This window comes from Scyliorhinus torazame, chromosome 6, assembly GCF_047496885.1.
Source record: "Scyliorhinus torazame isolate Kashiwa2021f chromosome 6, sScyTor2.1, whole genome shotgun sequence".
Lineage (NCBI taxonomy): Eukaryota > Metazoa > Chordata > Chondrichthyes > Carcharhiniformes > Scyliorhinidae > Scyliorhinus > Scyliorhinus torazame.
This window is the reverse complement of record NC_092712.1, coordinates 35,811,488-35,829,880: the sequence shown is the minus strand read 5'-3', so window position 1 is coordinate 35,829,880 and position 18,393 is coordinate 35,811,488. Positions and strand designations below refer to the sequence as shown.

The 18,393-nt window shown below is 48.0% G+C and overlaps 1 protein-coding gene across 1 annotated transcript in view; it reads right to left on the bottom strand.

Annotated features, from left to right (window-relative positions):
• xylb (xylulokinase homolog (H. influenzae)) overlaps positions 1-18,393 on the bottom strand; it is a 305,630-nt gene that overhangs the window by 54,693 nt on the left and 232,544 nt on the right. Inside the window, exons 16-18 of the mRNA XM_072508129.1 lie at positions 15,450-15,508; positions 10,921-11,008; positions 6,810-6,904 (exon numbers count right to left, since the gene is read on the bottom strand). Of these exons, the coding sequence (XP_072364230.1) occupies positions 6,810-6,904; positions 10,921-11,008; positions 15,450-15,508 (242 nt within the window). The remainder of the gene's footprint in view (positions 1-6,809; positions 6,905-10,920; positions 11,009-15,449; positions 15,509-18,393) is intronic.

Here is an 18,393-nt window from a genome sequence, read left to right as displayed (position 1 = left end):
TGTACTATAATGGATATCTAACCCTGCACTATAATGGGATGTCTAACCCTGCACTATAATGGGATGTCTAACCCTGCACTATATTGGGATGTCTAACCCTGCACAGTGTACAATAATGGATGTCTAACACTGCACTATAATAGAATGTCTAACCCTGCACTATGATGGGATGTCTAACCCTGCACTATAATGGGATGTCTAACCCCGCACTATAATGGGATGTCTAACCCTGCACTATAATGGGATGTCTAACCCTGCACAGTGTACTATAATGGATGTCTAACCCTGCACTATAATAGAATGTCTAACCCTGCACTATAATGGGATGTCTAACCCTGCACTATAATGGGATGTCTAACCCTGCACTATAATGGGATGTCTAACCCTGCGCAGTGTACTATAATGGATGTCTAACCCTGCACTATAATGGGATGTCTAACCCTGCACAGTGTACCATAATGGATGTCTAACCCTGCACTATAATGGGATGTCTAACCCTGCACAGTGTACTATAATGGGATGTCTAACCCTGCACAGTGTACTATATTGGGATGTCTAACCCTGCACAGTGTACTATAATGGATGTCTAACCCTGCACTATAATGGGATGTCTAACCCCACACTGTACTATAATGGATGTCAAACCCTGCACAGTGTACTATAATGGGATTTCTAACCCCGCACAGTGTACTATAATGGACATCAAACCCTGCAGAGTGTACTATAATGGGATTTCTAACTCTGCAGTGTGTACTATAATGGGATGTCTAACCCTGCGTAGTGCACTATAATGGATGTCTAACCTTGCACAGTGTACTATAATGGATGTCAAACCCTGCACAGTGGACTATAATGGATGTCTAACCGTGCGCAGTGTACTATAATGGATGTCTAACCCTGAAGTGTACTATAATAGAATGTCTAACCCCGCACAGTGTACTATAATTGGATATCTAACCCTGCACAGTGTACTATAATGGGATTTCTAACCCCGCACAGTGTACTATAACGGATGTCAAACCCTGCACAGTGGACTATAATGGATGTCTAACCCTGCACAGTGTACTATAATGGGATGTCTAACCTTGCACAGTGCACTATAATGGGGATGTCTAACACTGCACAGTGTACAATAATGGGGTGTCTAAACCTGCACAGTGTACTATCATGGGATGTCTAACCCTGCACAGTGTACTATAATGGATGTCAAACCCTGTACAGTGTACTAAAATGGGATGTCAAACACTGCACAAGAATGGGATGTCTAACCCTGCACAGTGTACAATAATGGGGTGTCTAACCCTGCACAGTGTACTATAATGGGGTGTCTAACCCTGCACAGTGTACTATCATGGGACGTCTTACTCTGCACAGTGTACTTTAATGGAACGTCTAACCCTGCACTATAATGGGATGTCTAACCCTGCACAGTGTACAATAATGGGGTGTCTAACCCTGCACTATAATGGGATATCTAACTCTGCACAGTGTACTATAATGGAATGTCTAACCCTGCACAGTGTACTATAATGGGATGTCTAACCCTGCACAGTGTACTATAATGGACGTCAAACCCTGCACAGTGTGCTATCATGGGATGTCTAACCCTGCACAGTGTACTATAATGGATGTCAAACCCTGCACAGTGTTCTATCATGGGATGTCTAACCCTGCACAGTGTACTATAATGGATGTCAAACCCTGCACAGTGTACTATAATGGATGACAAACACTGCACAGTGTACCATAATGGATGTCAAACCCTGCACAGTGTACTATCATGGGATGTCTAACCCTGCACAGTGTACTTTAATGGAACGTCTAACCCTGCACTATAATGGGATGTCTAACCCTGCAGTGTACAATAATGGGGTGTCTAAGCCTGCACAGTGTACAATAATGGGGTGTCTAACCCTGCACAGTGTACAATAATGGGGTGTCTAACACTGCACTATAATGGGATCTCTAACCCTGCACAGTGTACTATAATGGGATGTCTAACCCTGCACAGTGCACTATAATGGGATGTCTAACCCTGCACAGCGTACAATAATGGGGTGTCTAACCCTGCACAGTGTACTATCATGGGATGTCTAACCCTGCACAGTGTACTTGAATGGAATGTCTACCCATGCACTATAATGGGAAGGCTAACCCTGCACAGTGTACTTTAATGGAATGTCTAACACTGAACTATAATGGGATGTCTAACCCTGTACAGTGTACAATAATGGGGTATCTAACCCTGCACAGTGTACTATAATGGATGTCAAACCCTGCACAGTGTACTATAATGGATGTCAAACACTGCAGTGTACTATAATGGATGTCAAACCCTGCACAGTGTACTATCATGGGATGTCTAACCCTGCACATTGTACTTTAATGGAACGTCTAACCCTGCACTATAATCGGATGTCTAACCCTGCACAGTGTACAATAATGGGGTGTCTAACCCTGAACAGTGTACAATAATGGGGTGTCTAACCCTGCACTGTGTACAATAATGGGGTGTCTAACCCTGCACTATAATGGGGTATCTAACCCTGCACAGTGTACTATAATGGGATGTCTAACCCTGCACAGTGTACTATAATGGGATGTCTAACCCTGCACAGTGTACTATAATGGAATGTCTAACCCTGCACAGTGTACTATAATGGGATGTCTAACCCTGCACAGTGTACTATAATGGGATGTCTAACCCTGCACAGTGTACTATAATGGGATGTCTAACCCTGCACAGTGTACTATAATGGGATATCTAACCCTGCACAGTGTACTATAATGGGATGTCTAACCCTGCACAGTGCACTATAATGGGATGTCTAACCCTGCACAGTGTACTGTAATGGGATGTCTAACCCTGCACAGTGCTCTATAATGGGAACTCTAACCATCCACAGTGTACTTTCATGGAATGTCTAACCCTGCACTATGATGTGATGTCTAACACTGCACAGTGTACAATAATGGGGTGGCTAACCCTGCACAGCGTACTGTAATGGAATGTCTAACCCTGCACAGTGCTCTATAATGGGAAGTCTAACCATGCACAGTGTACTATAATGGAATGTCTAACCCTGCACTATAATGGGATGTCTAACCCTGCACAGTTTACTACAATGGGATATCTAACCCTGCACAGTGCACTATAATGGGATGTCTAACCCTGCACAGTGTACTATAATGGGATGTCTAACCCTGCACAGTGTACTATAATGGGGTGTCTAACCCGGCACAGTGTACTATAATGGGATGTCTAACCCTGCACAGTGTACTATAATGGAATGTCTAACCCTGCACTATAATGGGATATCTAGCCCTGCACAGTGTACTATAATGGATGTCTAACCCTGCACTGTGCACTATAATGGGATGTCTAACCCTGCACAGTGTACTATAATGGAGTGTCTAACCCTGCACAGTGTACTATAATGGAATGTCTAACCCTGCACAGTGTACTTTCATGGAATGTCTAACCCTGCACAGTGCACTATAATGGGATGTCTAACCCTGCACAGTGTACTATAATGGAATGTCTAACCCTGCACAGTGTACTATAATGGAATGTCTAACCCTGCACAGTGTACTTTCATGGAATGTCTAACCCTGCACAGTGTACTATAATGGGATGTCTAACCCTGCACAGTGTACTATAATGGGATGTCTAACCCTGCATAGTGTACTATAATGGAATGTCTAACCCTGCACTATAATGGGATATCTAGCCCTGCACAGTGTACTATAATGGGATGACTAACCCTGCACAGTGTACTATAATGGATGTCTAACCCTGCACTGTGCACTATAATGGGATGTCTAACCCTGCACAGTGTACTATAATGGAATGTCTAACCCTGCACAGTGTACTATAATGGAATGTCTAACCCTGCACAGTGTACTTTCATGGAATGTCTAACCCTGCACAGTGTTCTATAACTGAGGCAAGTTACAGACAGCCTCACATTTGATAAGGATCATAGAATCCCTACAGTGCAGAAGACGGCCATTCGGCCCATCAAGTCTGCACCAGCCCTCTGCAAGAGCACTCTCCAAAGGCCACATGCCCACCCTATCCCTGGAACTTCATCTACACATCTTTGGATACTAATTTAGTATGGCCAGTCCACCTAACCTGCACATTTTTGGACTGTGGGAGGAAACCAGAGCACCCGGAGGAAACCCACGCAGACACGGGGAGAAAGTGCAGACTCCACACAGTCACCCAAGGACAGAACCGGACCCGGAGCTCTGGCGCTGTCAGGCAGCAGTGCTAACCACTGTGCCACCAAGCCGCCAGACAAATATCCAATTATTTTATTTATAACAATAATGTGAAAAGTAATGGGCTTTTTAAGGTTTAATTGTTAACTTGCTTTTTCCCAAGAATGCTAAGAAGGCTGAGCAAAGATTGTGTGGCATGACACAGTGCATTGTATGTGAGAAGGTTGGAGTCGCTGAGAGCTGGGAAGATATCAGAGGGGTGAGGGCGATAGGGAGGTCTTGCCATGCTCATGGCTGTGATGAAGAACTGACTGTTCTTTGAAATGTACACTATGCCTGTTATTTAGCAGGAACTTGCATACTTTGCAAAGCTTTTCTTCATATTCCATTTACTTTCCACTCACTCCATTCACACAAATGTAAAGTATTACTACATATCCAGACATTAGTGGGTCGAATTTTGCCAATTGCCAGCAAGTCCCGCCAAGCGAGGTGATCCTGCCTCCACGGGCGAAGTACCTAGGGCGGCACAGTACTGGCAGCAGCCCATTAACAGTTCGCCATTTGATCTCTCCCAGCCTCTGCAGTGCCACCACTGGTGGTGGTGATTGCTCCGGCTCCAGCTCCAGGCAGTGAAAACCCCAATGACCAGACACTCTCGAAGGGAATTGACGTAGGCTGGGGGAAACCAGGACATTATTGGTGGGGGCAGTTGAGGTTTTTATTTATTCATTCTTGGGATGTGGGCTTAGCTGGCTCGGCCAGCATTTGTTGCCCATCCCTAATTGCTCTTGAGGAGGTGGTGGTGAGCCGTCCTCTTGAACCGCTGCAGCCCATGTGATGTAGGCACAACCACTCTGCTGTTAGGAAGGGGGTTCCAGGATTTTGACCCAGTGACAGTGAAAGAACGGTGATATTTTTCCAAGTCAAGATAGCGGGTCGCTTGGGAACTTCCAGATGTTGGTGTTCCCATATATCTGCTGCCCTTGTCTGAATCTAGATGGTAGTGGTCGTGGGGTTGGAAGGTGCTGTCTAAGGAGGCTTGGTGAGTTGCGGCAGTGCATCTTGCAGATGGTACCCACGGCTGCCACTGTGGATCGGTGATGGAGAGAGTGCATGTTTGCGGATGGGTACCAACCAAGCGGGGCTGCTTTGTCCTGGATTGTGTGGAGTTTCTTGAGTGTTGTTGGAGCTGCACTCATCCAGGCAAGGGGACAGTATTCCATCAGACTCCTGACTTGTGCCCTGTAGGTGGTGGACAGGCTATGGGAGGTCAGAAGGTGAGTTATTCACCTGTTCTGACCAGTTCTTGTAGCCATGGTATTTATATGTTCAGTTTCTGGTCAATAGTAATCCCCGGGATGTTGGGATGTGGGCCTTGGTGGCAGTGAAGCACCAGCAGTGCAGTTGCTGCGAGGGCAGCCATTGCTACCAGATGTGGAGTGCCCATAAAGAAGGTATCCCGCCCACCCCAGGAGTCCACAGAGAGGCCGACAGGTTTCACTGGGAAAGCACTGCGCCCTCCCGACATGGGCAAAATGCTCCTGGAAGCAACAAGTTGCCTTAATTGTTTTGACTTAAGTGGCTCAATTGGTCATCCAGGGGCTGTCCGAATCGCCATCTTTCCTGCCAATTTGGTACGGTGGTGGGCAAACACCGGATTTGCTTCCCGGTTCCTCCCCCCTGACATTTTGCTCTTCCACCTCCAAGCCTATCCCCATAAGGCTGTGAAAGTTTAGCCCAACGTTTCTCTAATCCAGGCAGACTGGAGAGATTATTGACTTGAAGAAAGATGAAGAGCACAGCACAGGCAGAAAATAAGAAATAATGGACCCATGTGTGCACTTGTCTTGTCAAAGAAAGGCTTGTGTGGATGACTCAGAATGATGAAATCAGTTCTATTGATTGGCCAGCCTGACCGCAATCTGGTAAAACAGAACACTGCGACGCCTATCATTGTTCTTTGAACACACTTTAAAGATTTTTTTAACTTCTAAGATCTGCATTAGTATTTTCTTAACTTAGCAAAAATCAATCCAATTACCAAACACTTGTAACTGTTCACACACTCAGCTCACCACTGGAGGATTGGCTATCAGTGACCCGATTGTAGATAGTACAGTTCAGATAAGGACAACTCCGCTGATAATGAGCCATCTCTGCTGTCAGTTCATGTCTGACCATGTAAACATCGTAATGATTTCTACTTAACTGTAAATTTTGGGCTTGGGCTATGCAAGATTTAGTGAGAGGGAGTGGGGAAATAACAGCCAAAAGTCCCACTTCTGATTGTTATCCACTGACCCTGCTGTAAAGTGCAGAAATGGAGACCAGGTGGAGGTACGGTGGACCTTGCAGCAATACCCTGTATTATTGAACAATACTCAGCTGTCAATACTTGTCTTTTAGGCTCAGTGAGCATTTCGGCAAGGTAAGAGAAGCACTGCTGCTGTCTGTCGAAACACATTCAACCAGGTTTGAGGGATAAAAATGTGGAAAGTGATTAAAATCAGCAAAATATATTCCATTCTGAGGGTATCTTTCTCTCTCTATCTCTCTTACACTCTCTCTCTTGCTCTCACCTTATCTACTTCACAGGCCGGGGTAACTGCCAGCTTTGGTTCTGGTGCGTTTTTCATCGTATCTGCAAAAGATTGTCCTGATACTGCTTGTAGTCCTGAATACAAGTAAAAGAAGACAGAAACAGAATGGTAAGTGATACTTTAGGTCAAATACCAGATTTTTAAAAAACACTAGAAATATAATACAACAGTTGCAAATGTTGGAAGTTGCCTGTACATTAGTCATGATTTGAAAGAGAAAAAAAACGGAGAAATATTGGGTGTGATCGAATAGCCTCGACGTGCCCGATTCGGTGATGTGACGAGGCCAGTAAATCGCGTGAGATTTGCAACCTATATGTCAACGCCCAATTCTCCCGAGGCCCGTGAACTAACGCCTGCACCTGGGAGGCCTTGCCAAGGTGCCGTTTAGTATTGGCCCACACAAACATGGGCCAGGTGTAACGGCACAATGGGATTGGAAGCCCCCAGGTAGTCGGGCTCTAGGTAGGGTGGTACCTTTGCACTCCCGTTGGCACCTGGGCACTGCTGCCCAGACAATGGCACCCTGGCACTGCCAGGCTGGCTGGGGCACTGTCAGGGTTCCAGGATGGCAGTGCCAAGGTGCCCCGGTGCCAGGCTGCCCATGCCAGGGATCAGGCATGGGGGTGCCCTACCCTTACGAGGTGGAGTAAAGGGGGGCTCGAGGAACCTCTAAGAGGTAGGCTGGCAGTGGGGTGGGTTCCGGAGGCCGCAATGGGGTGTTCAAGAGGGGGCCGAGAGATTGGTGCAGCATTTAAAAATGGCACCCCGATCTCTAGCTGCACTGACCAGCTGAACACGCCGGTGCAGGACTTGAGGTAAGTGCGGCCTCGGTGGGGCGGTCCTGACAGAGGCCAAAATAAATAAGAGGGTCATTTGACAGTGGGATAGTTCTTGGTGCTGCAGGCGGCGAGAAAGACCCCACTATACTCGCCCAAAACGGGACTCAGTTTTTCTCCACGTTAAATCACACCCAACATCAGGACTGCCTATTTGCAACATTTTGCGTGGAATTTTCCCATTTTGTTTTTAAAGTTTTGTCTGAGGTGGGAAAATCAGTGTGGAACCTGCGCTGCCGGCTTTATCAAGCCAAATTTTTAAACACTTTGAAAAAATGCTGGAGGGTGGGCTCTGAATAAGCCTGTCCCACCAGGAATTTTTATTTAAAAAGGACCCCAGCCCCACCCCAGAGCCCCCTTCCATGGACATGCCCTCTCTCCCCCCCCCAACGGAAGCACGAGCCCTCCCATGCTGCACCCCCACCCCGGGCATTGCCCTGGCATTGCCCTCTCCCTCCTAGGGGCTGTATATATCTGTGCTCCCCAGGCAGGGACCATTTGCCAAGTTCCTGTTTTACAAAAGTTGTCGTAAACCCTGCTAACATGATGCCACATGGGGGATAATGAAGCAGGGACGCCCGCTATTGATAATTAAATATATGGTAAGGAGGTGCCCATCATTGTATGGTGGGAAGCCCATTACATCAGTGGTGGGTGGGCGGCGACAATCAGCGCGGAAATCCCATTGGTGTAAAAGCCGTTTTGCGACCTCTGCTGGATTTTCCGCACTCACTGCCAATCCAGTGCGCCAAAACCAGGGGTGGAAAATCCCAGCTTTTTCGTTTTTAATTTCACAAACCAAGAAAGTCCCTTTCAGCCATCACACCTGTGCTTGCTGACCTATATTGTTCCAAAAGCACCTCAAATTTTAAATTCTCATCCATGTGTTGGCGTGGCCTTTGACCCAGAAGCAGTAACAAGTGACGGCCTTTGACCTAGAAACAGCGCTAACTTGAGGGAAGTTAAAATACGTAAACCGTGTGGCACAGAGATAGAAAGAGAAGCAGAAGGAAGGCAGAAACTGAAAGAAGAAAGAAAAGAAGAGCGCCATACAAAGAATATTGGTGGGTGGAACCCTGTTTACTCAGAAGATGTTGCCTATGGTGAATCGGCAAACTCCTCGAAGGCTGAAACTGGGACCTTACAAGGACTACCTTCTAACGTAGTGAGATAGCCTCTGTTGTTTCTGCTATTTCATGTATAATGTATAATATGTACTGACCATGATTTGCCTGTTAATTTACATTGATCCTGATTCACATTAAAGTAAAAATATATAAAAAGTGAAATCTTGTCCAGTCATTTCTTCATTTGTGAGTCGATCGGTAAATTTGGTTATAATGGTTTATAATAATAATCTTTATTGTGACAATTAGCCTTACATTAACACTGCAATGAAGTTACTGTGAAAAGCCCCTGGTCTCCACATTCCGGTGCCTGTTCGGGTACACAGAGGGAGAATTCAGAATGTCCAATTCACCTAACAGCACGTCTTTCGGGACTTGTGGGAGGAAACTGGAGGACCCGGAGGAAACCCAAGCAGACACGGGGAGAACGTGGGTCCCCACGAGGATCATAAGTATTCAGTTACCCTTCCCAGCCCCGCCCATGTCTAACTCTGTAATCTCCTACAGCCCTACAACCCGCCAAAGGCTCTGTGCATCTCCAATCATGGTGTCTTGTATATTTTCATTACCCCACCATTGGGGGGGGGGGCCTTCAGCTACTGGGCCCCAAGCCCTGGAATTTTCTCTATAAACCTCCCTGCCTCTCTCACCGTGGGTTGTTTTACTAAGTTAAAGATGCTACATAAATGCAAGTTGTCACTGTGATTTATTCTTTGTTAATTGTTTATCTGATCCCATCCAGAAAGAATAAACAGTAAGAGGAAAATAGTCCTGTGGCTAGTTTTATAAAATATTTTACACAGCAATAGACAACTCAGCTCTTTTATATGAATGATTTAAGGTGCAACTTTAGCATCTAAAATGACAGGAATAACAGCACTGTGGGTTTACCTACAACACATGGGCTGCAGCGGTTCCAGAAGGCATCTCACCACCACCTTCTCAAGGGCAATTAGGGATGGGCAATAAATGCTGGCCTAGCTATTTAGGCCCACATACATGAAATCATTTTTAAAAGTTTCCCTGGACCACAGGTACGGCCATTCAATGTAGGTACTGATCTGGGGAGAAGGCATTTATGAATGACATTTGAAAATCACATTGGAGCCGGATAAAATGCATTTAGCTTCACTGGGACAGTGGAGAAGGCCAAAGGCAAAGGCTGGGATTTTCTGCTCCTGTTTCGTCAGGTGGTTCAGCAACAGGAGCGGGAAATCTCCCGCTGTCCAAATCGCATTTCACCTCGATGTAAAGGATTGTCCCTGTCCCTGATGTAACAGGATTTCTGACTTTGAACATGGGGAACATCATTTCCACACATTAACATCTTATTATCACTGGCGAGAATCACGACTGGGTCACCCAAGGTATGCACCTGGCCAGCTGACCTCCCAGAGTAGCTCAGGTGAGTGCACAGCTCTAGGGGGGGGAAGAGGGTCATGCCTGAGCACTGCCCATTGGCACTGCCAGGCACTGCCCCCAGCAGCAGAGGGCGGTGTTGGGGTAAGTGCCAGGGAGAAGTGCCACAGGGCAGTGCCTGGGGGGATTGCGTTGACGGGGGTGGGTGGTCCTGGTTAACGTTTGTGCACTGGGGCAGCCTTTAAAAAAGCTGCCCTGATCTTCAATCAGATCCCGCTCCGTCAGCAAGACGTCGTGGAACCCACCCTTGCTTTTTTTTTACACTAAGATCGGGACTACATGGTAGAGAAAGCAGCCGTTGGTGCCGGAAGCTTCAATGTCGCTCTTCCCTCCCATTATCGGCCTTTGACACCTTAGCCATGTTTGTCCTCCTGATGTCGATGCGGTCACATGGTGAACAGGAAAACACTATAACCAGGTCAGAGAAAGTACACATAAATTGAAGTCTCAGAAGATGGGTTTGTGGCTCTGGACAACATTGTGGGAGTAAAGAGTTTGTTTGCACGGGAATGTGCAAGTGAAAGGACAGCAAAGGGTAGGGGTGATGGAAGATAGCAGGGGGCAAGGAGAAAACTTTGGAAAGCTGAAAGTTGATGGAGATTTTATGCTTACTGGAGATTGCGTAGCGAGATGGAGAAAAAGTATCTGTTTATGCCTTGAGCTATGACTCAGGCTAGTCACTCAGAGTACTCAGCTTCTACGTACCGTGTTTTGCTCTGTAAGCACATCCCAGGCAGGCTGAATTAGTTGTGTCTCTTGTGTACACTGGGGCATTGAACACATCTGCCAGGACCTGCAAAATCAAGAAACAGGTGGTGACTGGGTAATCCCTGTTATTGCGGTTTAGTGACGCAATCCCGCAGAAAGCCTGGCGCCACACACAGTCACACCAGAGACCGTGGCTGTGTTAGAGCAAGAGGTGTCATGCCACATGGAAGGAATCAGGCAGCCCCTTGAGAAATGAATCATAGGGCTTAAGGGGAAAAAACCACACACACAGGTTTCATATCACACAACTCATTAATTAGGACTGAAAACAATTATTTTTAACGGTATAAGAAACCTCAGTGAAGGCAGAACGCTACTCATGGTGCACAGCCCCCAATATTGAAATCAGTAAATGAGAAGGCAAATCATGAAGTAATGGCGAGGTGATATCAAACTAACATTATAGGAGATGGGGTGGGGGCTGGGGGGAAATAGGGAGTATTATTGAGACCCAGCAACAAAATGAATTCAGAATAAAAGGCAGTAGGATACAATGAAGAGGAGCATATGTAAAATGTGAAATAGAAGATGAAATAGTCTATCACTGACAAAGCCTTCATAAGATCACAGTTGGAGTGTTGCCACTGTTGTTTTCCTCCACCCTCATAGTCATAGACGTCTACAGCACAGAAGAGGCCCTTCGGTCCATCGCGTCTGCGCCAGACAAAAACAACCACCTAACTATTCTAATCTAATTTTCCAGCACTTGGCCTATAGCCCTGTATGCCTTGGCATCGCAAGTACACATTTAAATACTTCTTCAATGTTATGAGGATCTCTGCTCCACCACCCTTTCAGGCAGCGAGTTCCAGACTCCCACCACCCTCTGGATGAAATCTTTTTCCTCACCTCCCCTCTAATCATCCTGCCCCCTACCTTAAATCTATGTCCCTGCTCAGTGATCCCTCCACCAAGGGGAATTGTTTCATCCTGTCTACTCGATCTATGCTCCTCATAATTTTATACATCTCAATCATGTGCCCCCTCAGTCTTCTCTGCTCCAAGGAAAACAACCCCAGTCTATCCAATCTCTCTCCATAGCAAAAACTCTCCAGCCTAGGCATCATCCTGGTAAATCTCTTCTACACCCTGTCCAGTGCATCCCTCCTAAAATGTGGATTCCGGAACTGCACAAAATTCTCTTAGATGCGACCTAACCAACACTTTATACAGTTCCAACACTACCGCCCTGTTCCTAAACTCTATGCCTTGGCTAATAAAGGCAAATATGCCATATGCCTTCTTAACCACTGTATCCACCTGCTCTGCTACCTTAAGGAACCGGTGTACATGCACACCAAGGTGTGATCCTCGGTGCTTCCCAGGGTCCTTCCATTTATCATGTATTCCCTTGCCTTGTTTATCCTGCCCCAGTGCATCATCTCACACATATACAGATTGAATTCAATTTGCCACTGATCAGCCCATCTGACCATTCCGTCTATATCCTCCTGTAATCTCCTCACTATTTACCACCCCATCAATTTTCGTATTGTAGCGCACAAAGACTCCGAGAGACGAATAGAGTGAAGTCGATGAGGATTTATTAAGCGTGCCTAAAAAGGACTATGGAGCTCAGGATCATCCCGGAATGCCTGAGGATCAGCCCCCACGCAGTGAACGCGGCAGCAGCCTTCAAGCACTGGCAGACTTGTTTCGAGGCCTACCTCAGAACGGCCACCGGCTGGGTCACAGAAGACCAAAAACTACAGGTCCTGCACTCGAGGTTAAGCACGGAGATTTTCTCCCTCATCGAAGACGCGGAGGATTTCCAGACGGCGTTCCCAGCACTGAAAAGTCTCTATGTCCGCCCAGTTAACCAAATCTACGCTCGCTACCAGCTCGCGACGAGACGGCAAAGTCCCGGAGAATCGATTGACAAATTCTACGCCGCGCTGCTGATTTTGGGACGAGCTTGCAGCTGCCCTTCGGTGAACGCAAATGAACACACGGACATGTTAATGCGCGATGCTTTTGTGGCAGGTATGAATTCCTCCCAAATCCGCCAAAGACTTCTAGAAAAAGAGTCGCTAGGACTCTCAGAGGCACGGGCCCTAGCAGCCTCCCTAGATGTGGCCGCGCGGAATACCCGCGCCTACGGTCCCGACCGCGCGGCAGCCCATTGGGCTCCGTACGTACCCGTCGTGACAAACCCACCCCCCCCCCCCCCCCCGGACACCCCACAGGCTTGCGCGGTCCAAACGCCAAGTCGCACCGGGGGCGCCCGCTGCTATTTCTGCGGCCAGGCGAAACACCCCTGGCAGCGCTGCCCGGCCCGCGCAGCAATCTGCAAGAGCTGCAGGAAAAAGGGCCATTTCGCGGTTGTGTGCCGGTCCCGCAAGGTCGCCGCTGTCCCGGGAGAACAGGGAGCCCTGCACGCCGCTTACGCTCCCCAACCCCCCATGTACGACCCGCAGGCGCAGTCACTCTGGGTCCCGACCACCGCGGTCCCGGGAGAACAGGGAGCCCTGCACGCCGCTTACGCTCCCAACCCCCCCCCCCCCCCCCCCCGCAGCTCAATAGTAGAATGGCCTGCGGGGGAGGACTCCGGCTTCTTATACTCCGCCTTCAGGGCAGAGCTAGAGGTTAACGGCCAACCAGGACCCGGGATCTGTCAGCCAATGACATTAGGGCTTCCAGTCCCACATGACCCCTAATACATACTACCACACGTATCATCCGCGAACTTACTGATCACCCACTCCTGCATTCATGTCTAAATCATTTACATAAACCACAAACAGCAAGGGCCCTGATCCCGGTGATCATGTGAAACTGTACTAGCCATATCCAATGTTGCACCAGATCCACTCAACTACTACCCCCCAAATTTACTGACCATTGCCTTCTGGTCCTTTGCCTCAAATTCAAAATTCCAATCTTTGTGTTTCAATCTCTTCATGCACATGTAGTCATTAACCTCGTCCAGTATTCCATTCCTTACAATCTCCAGACTCTTGTGTCTCCAGCTCCCACCTCCCGCTGCTGCTGGATAAAATGCCTCCAGTCACTTAAGATTCCATACTTCACAATCCCCACGCCTTCTCCATTTCCTTCTCTTCTGCTGAATACTCTCTTTAAAATACATGTTTTTGAGCATGCATTTGATGATCCCTCCAAGTAACGCTCTGCGTTAAAGGTGCTCCATAAAGGTAAATTGTACATTTTTGTTCTAATTCTATTTAAACGTGCTTATTTTTCACTTATCTAATTCTGATCAAGGGTCACATCCAAAACCTTAATTTGCTTTTTTGTTTTGCTTCACAGAACTTGTGCTGACGTATGCAAAGGCTACATTTATTACCCATCTTTGGTTGAGCCAACGGGTGAGTGGGATGTTTGCCTCAAAGAGTTGCCTACAGGTCAGATTGTGTAGGAGTAGTAGTTTGGTGAACCAGTCAGGTTTTTACTTTGATAAGTCCAACAGCTTTCACAATCGTTTATTTTGCTTCTGGCCCACAGTGACCAGCTTCATTGAAAGCAACCTCACAGTTTGTCACAGCAAAGGTATAAAGACACAATCTCAGGTTGCTGGCTCATAACATGACGCCAATTCCTCTCCACAGCCGCTGATTGACCTGTGTCTTTCCGGCCTTTACTTTAGATTGCGGTCAATTCTCTGCTTTTGATGTGACCCACTTTCGAAAAAGGTTAATTTCTCAAGTCATCTGGAGTGAGGCTTTGGCTCTTCCTGGCTCCAAGGTCTAAATCTGATGCCTGTGCTACCATCAGATCACGGCTGCACGGGAGCACAGTGGTTAGCACTGTTGCTTCACAGCGCCAGAGTTACAGGTTCGATTCCCGGCTTGGGTCACTGTCTGTGCAGAGTCTGCACGTTCTCCATGTGTCTGCGTGGGTTTCCTCCGGTGCTCCAGTTTCCTTCCACAAGTCCCGAAAGACGTGCTGTTATGTAATTTAGATGTTTGAATTCTCCCTCTGCATACCCGAACAGGCGCCGGAATGTGGCGACTAGGGGCTTTTCACAGTAACTTCATTGTAGTGTTAATGTAAGCCTGCTTGTGACAATAAAGATTATTTTTTAAAAATCAGATACCAGCTCGTGCAGCACAGATTAGTGGGGGTGGGGTTGAACGTCCAAGGTTTACGTGTAAGAATTTAAGCAGTTTATGTTTTTTAAAGCTCATGTGGAAATTAGCAGTTAGTAAAAGAATCACAATTGATTTTTTTAAATATAAATTTCACTTCCCTATCTTGACAGCTCGAAATACAAAGCCGCAGATGTTAGTGTGTCTTCCTATGTTAATTATATCGTGCACCAGAATTGACAGCCTTTAATTGGCTTTGATCTGGTTGTGATGAAGGATAATTTTTAGAGTTAAGCAGGGAGAAGAGTAACTCGGGAGGTGGAAATAGGAACTCATTAATCCTCTTCTGACGTCAACTGATTGTTGTACTGAGATAACGTCATAGCAGAAACTTTGTGATTGAGGTGGATGCTCCCCTACCTGTAGTATATCTGAGTTCGAAGAAGCCCCTCCTGTAGCCAGTACTCTGATCCCCTTCACTGAAATGAAAAACAAAATTAGAGGGGTTAAAAGGGAAGCAAGGCTGATAATATTCCATCAAGGCCGGAATTCTCTGGCCGTTCGCTGGCCGCGGGGTTCTCTGGTCCTACGGGATTCCCGGCAGTGTGGGTTGGCTTCAATCGGAATTCCCATTGACAGCAGCGGGAGCAGAGAATCCCGCCGCCAGTGAATGTCCTGCCATCTCCCGCTGCTGAGAAACACGCAGCTGGGAGACCGGAGAAATACGCTGCAAGTAAATCGATGTTTTGCTAATGATCTAAACGGTACCATTTCTGTACTTAATGGACATGAGCCCAAATGCCCGTCAGCATTTATAACTTTTATAAAGCAGATGCCGATCCACATCTTTTGAATGGGGTGTCAATGGATTTCCGAGAAAGAGACAGTACACAGAAAGTTTGCTTTTAAAAGCTAAACTGTTTCCATTCGCTTCTGTGAGATTTATTACTTGTGCTCATAAAGCATCAAGGCAAATTTCAGAATAGAACACCCCCCCCCCCACCCCACAGCCCCCAAATGTCACCTCATGCTGTGACTCAATCCAATCCTGTCTAGTACTCGGCTTGGTGAAAGCAGATAAGACAGAGGGAGGGGGAGAGTGATGGAGAGTGAGAGGAAAGAACTTCAATGAGGTATTTCTTAAGTGTTTTCACGTCGGTAAATGCAGTCAATTGTGGGCAGCTAAGTCCCGTCAGCTGAAATGACCAGATAATCTGCTTTGAGTTGTGTTGTTTGAGGGGTACATTTTGGGGGGCGGTTTAGTTCAGTTGGCTGGACAGCTGATTCGTGGTGCAGAGCGAGGTCAACAGCGACTGAGGTTATTCATGAAGACCCTGGGCGGGATTCTCCGAGCGCCATGCTGGGCCGGAGAATTGCCGCAACCGCGCCACGCCGCCTCGATGCCGGCACGCGATTCTCCGAGGAGCTGAGAATCGGCACCATTTGCGCCGGCGAGTTTGGCGCTGTGCCAGTCGCGGGCCGATGTCTGTGGCCGGGCCGCCAATTCTCCGGCCTTGCTGGGCCACGCGGAAACGGGAGAGTCCCGCCGGCGCTGTCCACACCTGCTCGCAGCCAGCGGGAACTCTGCGCGCAGGGTCGGGGGGCGGCCTGTGGGGTCCCTTCACGGGGGGGGGCCTCCGATGGGGTCTGGCCCACAATCGGGGCCCACCGATCGGCCGGCCAGCCTCTGCAGCCCCGGCACTATTTTGTTCCGCGGCCGGCCCCTGAACCCCCGTGTCATGTTGCGTCTGAGCCGGCGTGTTGAGGAAATCCGCCGCGCATGCGCGGGTTGGCGCGAAGGGAGGCTGGAGTGGCATGAACCGCTCCAGACCGGGCTGACCCCCCTGTGGGGGCCACTCTGCCTCCATTTCAGAGAATCCCGCCCCCTCTGCCCCCTGACTCCTCACTCTTACCCCTCACCTGAGGTATGGTGATCCTCAGGTCAAATCACCACCAGTCAGCTCTCCCTCTCAAAAGGGAAAAGCAGCCTATGGTCATCTGGTACTAGACAACTTTACGTATTAGGCTGGGCGCTGGAAGAATATTCCTGCTCTGCTGTGGCATTGTGTGTGTCTTGTTCAGGAGGCAGGCAGTGTTAGCATCTGATCTGAAATTCAACACCTCCAATGGAGAAGCACTCTCTCGGTACTGTCAACTTAAAGTCTGCATTCCCGGCCTGACTTTCACTCTCCTCCACCAGTGTGTTTTTAGGTGGTTGGTGGAGGGTATGAAATTGCGGGGGCAGGATTCCCTTCGGGTTCTGGCCCACCCTGACCACACTCGGGCCGGCAAAGGCTCAGATGGGAAACCTGCCTTTCCCCTAATGAGACCCTTAAGTGGCACTTAATTGGCCATTTCTGTACCAGTTGCTAGATGAGCCGAGTGGATGATCCACCTTGATCTCCTCCAAAGGTCCCCCAGCATCACAGATTCTGTCTTCAGCCAATTCGATTCACTCCATGTGATATCAATACGGCGAAGGCTTTGGGCCCTGACACTATTCCGGCAATAGTATTGAAAACTTGTGCTCCAGAACTGGCCGCATCCCTAGCCAAGCTGTTCCAGTACAGCTACAACACTGGCATCTACCCGGCAATGTGGAAAATTGTCCAGGTGTGTCCTGTGCACAAGAAACAGGACAAATCCAGCCCGGACAATTACCGCCCTATCAGTCTACTCTTCATCATCAGCAAAGTGATGGAAGGAGTCATCAACAGTGCTATCAAGCGGCACTTACTCAGGAATAACCTGCTCATGGACGCTCAGTTTGGGTTCCGCCAGACTCACTAAGCTCCTGACGTCATTACACCCTTGGTTCAAACATGGAATAAGGAACTGAATGCCAGAGGTGAGGTAAGAGTGACTGCCCTTGACATCAAGGCAGCATTTGACCAAGTATGGCATCAAGGAGCCCTGGCTAATCTAGAGTAAAGGGGAATCGGGGGGAAAACTCTCCGCTGGTCAGAGTCATACCTGGCACAAAGAAAGATGGTTGTTTTGGTTGGAGGTCAGTCATCTCACTGAACTTGACCCTAACGGCGGTCGACTGCTCGCACCCGATCCCGGGGCATCACTGCAGGAGTTCCTCAGGATAGTGTCCTAGGCCCAACCATCTTCAGCTGCTTCATCAATGACCTCCCTTCCAACAGAGGTTCAGATGTTGGGATGTTCGCAGATGATTGCACGATATTCAGCACCATTCGCAACTCCTCAGACCCTGAAGAAGTTCACATGCAAATGCAATAACCTGACAAGTGGCAAGTTATATTCGCGCCATACAGGCAATGACCTCTCCAATAAGAGAGAATCAAACCATTGTCCCTTGTCATTCAATGCCACTACATTCACTGAATCCCCACTACAA